Source organism: Octodon degus, unplaced genomic scaffold (assembly GCF_000260255.1).
Source record: "Octodon degus isolate 3935 unplaced genomic scaffold, OctDeg1.0 scaffold00054, whole genome shotgun sequence".
In the NCBI taxonomy this organism is placed as follows: Eukaryota; Metazoa; Chordata; class Mammalia; order Rodentia; family Octodontidae; genus Octodon; species Octodon degus.
In genome coordinates, this window is record NW_004524630.1 from 11,162,929 (window position 1) to 11,169,726 (window position 6,798).

The window sequence follows — 6,798 nt, forward strand, 5'->3', positions numbered from 1 at the left end:
TTTTTTTTTTTTTTTTCTACACAGATTGATTTTATTTATTTTTTTTGTATTTTAGGGAAGGGTCTGCAGGGTGTCTCACTACTAGATCGGACTCGTAGTGATCTGCCTGTTTGCAGCCTCCCAAGAGCTGGAATTACAGGCATGCACCACCATGCCCAGTCTTAATTGCTATCCCAGTATGCCCTGGGGGCGGGGCCAGCACCTCAGGCCCAGGGATCGAAGCCCCTGAGCTATTTGGCCGGCCCTGCACAGATGTATTTTAAAGCTAACATTCTTGTATGAAAATTATCGAGTAGAATTAATTCCATAATTAGCATCAATAGTAAGGATCTCAGTCTGGGGAGATAGCTCAGTGGTCTAAATACCTGCCTGGCAAGCACAAGGTCCCTAGTTCCATCCCCAGTACCCCATGCTGTGCAGGCCCCAGAACCCCAGGCGCTCTGTGCCACCCTGAAACTGGGTGTGGTGGCCCATGCCTATAATCCCAGCGCTGGGTAGATTGAGATAGAAGGATTACTATGAGTCCAAACTGCATAATGAGACCCTATATCCAAGGAATAAAATTAAAATTAAAAAAAAAATAACAATCTCACATACCTACAATCCCAGCACTCTAGGAGACTGAAGGAGGATTAAAAGCCCAGACTGGGCAGTTTAGTGACTTAGTAGGACTTAGTCTCAAACATAAAACATTTTAAGGAGAGATAGGGACGTAGCTTGGCAATAAAGCTTTGGGTTCAGTCCTTGGTACCATAACAACACAAAAGGAAACAAACAATACCTGCCATTCAGATATTTTCAGTATTTGTTTATATTTTTTTATTTATAGAACTTGTTTATTTTTGAAAATCTGATAGACCTGAATCGCTGCTATACATTTCCCATAGAAGTTGAGGTAAGTGTAAATTTCAGTTTTATTTGTAAACTAAAACACCAAGTACTCCTGGAGAGAAACAGATACTGTATGGAACATGTTAAGTGTTCAAATCTACTTTCAGCTGTAAAACCTGGCAGAGTTGTGCTCATCTATACAGCCGGCAACTATAAACCCTAGCAGTTTCAGTGATAATCTGTCTCTCTTTTTTTTTTTTTAAGAAAAAGTGAATTTATTGTAAAACTCTCAAATAATTATATATATATACATATATGTATACATGATTTGGGAATTTAAAGCATTTACTCTTCAATTTCACGAATGTTAAAACTTCTTTAGCTACAAAGTAGCCCATGTTCCTTGATTCTAACAAATTTTTGAGTTCTTATGAAAGATGCATTGTAATTAAAATTAAATGCTTGAACAAGAAAAAAGCTTTAAACAAATTTATTGCATCCAAATTGTTAAGCATTTGCAATACACTAGTTACCTCTCCATAAATACCAATACTAAAGGCAAAGCATATGAATGCATATGAAATTTACACACAATTTATACACAGTTACACAATTGTGTACAAGTTTACACACAATTACAATATGCTGTCTACTAAAATACATCTCACTCAGGGAGTGATAATCTCTAGCAGCTATAAGGAAACTCATTAGAGTTGGAATTTTCCTTCTCTTGACTTGTGAAGGAAAGAATGTCAGTAGGAGAAGCTGCTAGGCGCAGCCCAGAAGGCTTTTCAGAAGGGACACACAAGTGTGTAATGTATCTTTATAGTTGTATTTACTTTTACTTTATATGGTACACACACATAATAGATACTTTTGATTTCTTTAAAATTTGATGAAAGTGTTTTTAAAAATTAGTAATTTGGTTTTGCCAGGTTGTTATTAAAATAAGGTGTGAGCATGATTCAAATATATTTTAAGTGTTGTATTTGCTTTGTCTAATAGGTTCCTATGGAAAGAAGAAAAAAGTACATTGAAATTAGGAAAGAAGCCAGAGAGGCTGCAAATGAAGATTCAGGTAGGATATTTTCAGAATGGCTAGAAAATTTTTATTTTTTTTTAAGTTTGTTTAGGGATCGGGGAGATAGCTCAGTGGTCTAAGCACCTGCCCAGCAAGTGCAAAGATCCTGGTTCAATCCCTACTACTGCATGTCATGCCAGCCCTGCAGTGAGCTAGTCCCTAAAACTGGGTGTGGTGGTGCAAGCCTGTAATCCCAGCGCTGAGGAGGCTGAGACAGGAGGATTACTGTGAATCCAAACTGCATAGTGAGACTCTGTACCAAATAAGTTTATTTTTATTTTATTTTTGTAGTACTGGGGATGGAACTAGAGACCTTGTGCTTGCCAGGCAGGCGCTTCGACTGCCAAGCTATCTCCTCAGTCCCTAGAAAGTTTTTGATAGTTTGTATTTGTTTATGTAAATAGAAAATATTTCAAAATATTCCAAGTATTTTAGAGTATTCCAAAACATTGGAATTCAGTTTTTGAAACTTTTAATAGTTACAACTGGAATTATGTTTTGAAAGAAATGTAATTAACTAAATTTAACTACATAAAAAGGTCTCCAAGTGGCCAGGTGGGGGGCCGGGGAGATGGCTCAGTAAGGGTCTGAGTTCAGTCCCCGGTTCTGCCAAAAAAGCCATGTCCAAGTGGCCAGATGGATAAGACTGCCTTGCTGTTCACTTTTATGTGGATTATGTTCATTACTTAGATTACTTGTCATGCTTAGATTAAATGTAGATCTGTGTTGGCCGCCGAGTGCTGTCCTGCCACTTCTCTTGCTAGGCTTCCCAGGCTTTTCCGTCTTCCTCAGAGCAGAGCCGCTCCTGGCCTTTGCCCTGCTTGCCCGCTCTCCCGTTGCCCTCTGTCCTGCCCACGCTGCCCCAGCAGCACAGCCCCTGCCAAGGCCTTGTGAGCGCTGGACTGCCTTTGGGCGCTTGGCATCTGCACCAGTTTCCTGGTAATACCCCAGGTCTGAGCATCTGCGTGCCTCGTGGCATTTTGTTTCAAATCAGCCTGGCCTCCCTATAGAAAATGATGTTGTCCTAACTTCTCTTTTCTTATGTAAGTTTTCTTGATAGCTTTAATCACCATGTCTTGATTTCAGGAAAAAACATGAACCTATTTTCTGTACTCATACATATTTTGCCTAAGCACTTTTCAGCAATCATTTTTTCCTACATTTTTGTTACAGGCAAAGTGTGTGTCAGTGAAAGTTTTATTTGGGGCCGGGGAGATCGCTCAGTGTAATAAGCACTTCCTTGGTAAGTGCAAGGGTCTGAGTTCAATCCCCGGTTTCACACACACACACACACACACACAAAAAAAAAAAAAAAGAAAAAGAAAGTTTATTTATTTATTTATTTGCGGAACCGGGGATTGAACTCAGGCCCGTGCGCTTGCCAGGGAAGCGCTTATTCTGAGCTATCTCCCTGCTCCTCATTGAAAGTTTTAAATGCAAAGAAATCCTGTTAAAATTGGATCTAGTGTAACATCTTCGTAACAGTAACTACTACATTATGGCAAAAGCGAAAGGAAGGCTTTTCCTCATTCGTTAATTTGCCAAAAGGCAAAGAATCCTGGGATTGTCGGAAGTCTTAGGTAAAAGTATCCTTTAATTTTAATGATTCGAGCTTAAGGACTTTCATCTCGTTCTGATTAAATGCGCGCATCTTCTTTCTGTATTTCAGATGGTCCTTATTACATGTCTTCCCTGTCATACTTGGCAGACAGCAGCCTGAGTGAGGAAATGAGTCAGTTTGATTTCTCAACTGGAGTTCAGAGCTATTCATACAACTCTCAGGACCCTAAATCTGCTGCTCGTTTTCGGAGACGGGTGATCACCTTTCCCATATTAAAGGACGATTGTTGGCGTTTGTAAAGAAGGGGGTCTGGGTCACAGCTGTATCCTGCCCTAGCTGTGGCATGTCATTTCTCTCTCAGTCATCTCTGGAAAGTTCATCCTGAGAATTCTCCAAGATCTAAGCCTTGAACTTTCATCCTCCTGACAGCAGTCGGTTCCTCAGCACAGGAAGGAAGTCAGGAGGCCGGGGTCAAGGCAGAGATGCTCAACCAGTGTGACCTCGGGAGTGACTGCTAACGCAGGGCTGCAGCAGTGGGGAGCGTGACCTGAGGCACTGCCCCGGGCGGTGACCTGACAGAGGGCTCCAGGAGGGAATCGTGCAATGTAGGGGAAGCTTGGAGGTCCTGTTTACTTCTTAGCTGTTTACTAAGCGTGTGCATCCAAGTTGCCCAAAACATGCAGAGTATCAGCCCCTCTGTTTGCTGCCATCTAGAGACCTACTGTGCAGCATTGCATTCTCCATCTTCACAGGATCGTCATGACCCTCAGGTCCCAGATGATGTCGTGGAGTTAGAGCTGGATGAGCTCAATCAGCACGAGTGCATGGCCGCCATGACAGCGCTGGTTAGGCACATGCAGAGCAATCTGGTCTCGCCCAAAGGGGAAGAGGTGTGTTTTCTGCTATGGTTATGTTGTCTGTTTATTGATGTCGAATTGTGAATTAAATTTTCATGTTGAAGTCGTGACTCTGCATATCAAACACTTTTGCTGTCCATGTCTTTGTTTGTCAATTTCTTAAAATGTGAGCTTCTTCTGTTCTACTGTTTAAGATAGTTTTGTGTTTTATTTCAGAGTTCAGTGTCAAAAGATCTTCCTCCTTGGATGAAGTTTCTTCATGACAAATTAGGAAATCCATCAGTGCCATTAAATATTCGTCTCTTCTTAGCCAAGCTTATTATTAATACAGAAGAGGTAAATTATTATTTGTTTCATAACTCATTGCAGTTCTCTGCATATACTTTAAAAATAATACCAAGTGAAATAAGTTCTAAAGGGCAAGAGCATGACATCTTGTCCTGTCAGTAAGTTAGTGAGCTGTATTACCTACTTGTTCATTCTTTTCTTAAGCATGTAAATTAACCTCTCTGGAGTTAGAAGTGAACTTTACATAAAGTGTACATGGCAGCCTTCTTAATGCTTCTCTGATGTCATAGCATAAAAATGGGTGAATATATTTCTGTTAACTCTCTATAAAAAAATAGTTGCTTTTTCTCCTAGGTACCATGTCTTCCTGAGAATAAGACCTAGCTGGAAAACAATTAACCTTGGAAACTAAAGAGCAAACCTGCCTTAACAGAGTTGCCACCAAGCAAGAGTAGGGGTGGCAGATAAGGCAAGGACAGGCTGATTGAGCCTGGCTTTTTTTTAATTTTTATTTTTTCTTTTCTTGGTGGAACCGGGCATTGAACTCAGGCCCTTGCACTTACCAAGGAAGCGCTTATTCCACTGAGCCATCTCTCCAGCCCCAAGGCTGGCATTTTTGATCTCTATAGTTTTCTTGCTTGATTATTTTCTGCCTGAGTCTTATTTTCAGGGAAAGAGGCTAGGTGCTGAGTGCATTAGTTTACACAGAGCATGCGCCAGGGGGAGTGAAGTGGACCTTGGACAGAGCCCTAGAGCTGAGCGTGGTTAAGTGTGGTGGGAGTTTGTGTTCTGTACAGTAGCTGTACGAACACAAAGGAGCCCTGAGAGGGAGTGCGTCTGTACCGGTCCTGTGCACTACGGGGACGTGGTCTGGAGGATGAGCTGGGCCAGGCTGCCAGGGCTCCAGTGAGGCTGGCTCACTTGCTGAGTGGCAGTGAGCCCCTGAAACCCTGTAGGTGCGGAGGTGATGCTACAGGCTTCGTCCAGTAGCGTCTTCCTAGGAGGTTCGGTAGATGTAAGCGGAGAGGCTGCTGGGGACTGCAGCAGGGATGGCTTTCCTTTGGTACTGCTGAAGTTTTTGTTCCCAGTTGCCGTCATACGATAACAGTGGGGCTTAAACAATGGCTCTGAAGGCCAGATGTCGCTAAAGAGTGCTACTAGGGGGCATCTGATCCCAGCTTCACCCCTCTTTTGGTTACCTCGGGCATTTTGGCATATGGGTGGCATTGTGGTTTTACATTGTCTTCCTCTTTGCATGCTGGGATTACAGGCGTGCTCCATCATGCCTGGGGTTTCGGGACCAGTATGGCACGCCCAGGGTTCTCTGGCCAGCATGGCCTGTGGTTCCAGGGATTGAACCTGGGTCCTTGCGCTTGCTGGACGGGTGCCTAGACCACTGAACTCTCTCCCCAGTCCCCTTACTTTATTTCCCTCCATAAATCCTGTCTCTGATTGGTTATGGTGGCACAAACCTCTGAGTCCAGCTCCTGTGGCAGCTGAGGCAGAAGGGTTCGAAGTTTGAGGCCAGCCTAGGCCATTTAGTGAGACCCTGCATCAAAATTAGAAAAATAATAATGCAAAAAAGGAATGCGGACGTAACTCAGTGCTGGAGTGAGCATTTGCCTAGATGCACAGAGCTCTGTGTTCAGGCCTCAGTGCTGCAGAAACTGCCTCCAAATAAAGTCGCATTCTGAGACCTTACTGGGGATATGGCCTTTGGGGAGTCACAAATCATTCTATGAGACCGGGGGTGTAGTGTGATTTCTCTTGCATCCTAGTACTAGATCTAGATAGCTGTTAAAAAGGAGCCAGATATTTTGGGGTCCTCTCGGTGGGGCTGAGCACGGCAGCAGGCTGACGAGGATGCTGGCTGCACTTGGCGTCCGCGTGGGTGTGAGGCTGCTCCCCGGCTCTGCACTGGGCCCGAGCCTGGAGCCGTGCGCACCTGAAGCCTGTTGCTGTCAGGGTAGTGCTTCCCAGAGGCAGTGCCCCAAGCAGTCTGCTTAGGGGAAAAAGAATGGGACTTACATTTGCATTTATTTGTAATATTTAACTTTCAAGTATTTGTTACAGTTTAATAACATAGTAAATAAGTTCATACATGCTGCTTGTAAATAAGACCATGTAGACCTATGTGCACAAGTGTGGTGATTTCTTTCTTTCTTTCTTTCTTTTCTTTT

General features: G+C 43.1%; 1 protein-coding gene across 1 annotated transcript in view; it reads left to right on the forward strand.

Moving 5' to 3' along the window:
- Prkdc (protein kinase, DNA-activated, catalytic polypeptide) overlaps positions 1-6,798 on the forward strand; it is a 188,415-nt gene that overhangs the window by 102,797 nt on the left and 78,820 nt on the right. The window contains exons 44-48 of the mRNA XM_023717692.1: positions 830-895; positions 1,837-1,909; positions 3,582-3,727; positions 4,226-4,363; positions 4,547-4,666. Coding sequence (XP_023573460.1) covers positions 830-895; positions 1,837-1,909; positions 3,582-3,727; positions 4,226-4,363; positions 4,547-4,666 — 543 coding nt within the window. The remainder of the gene's footprint in view (positions 1-829; positions 896-1,836; positions 1,910-3,581; positions 3,728-4,225; positions 4,364-4,546; positions 4,667-6,798) is intronic.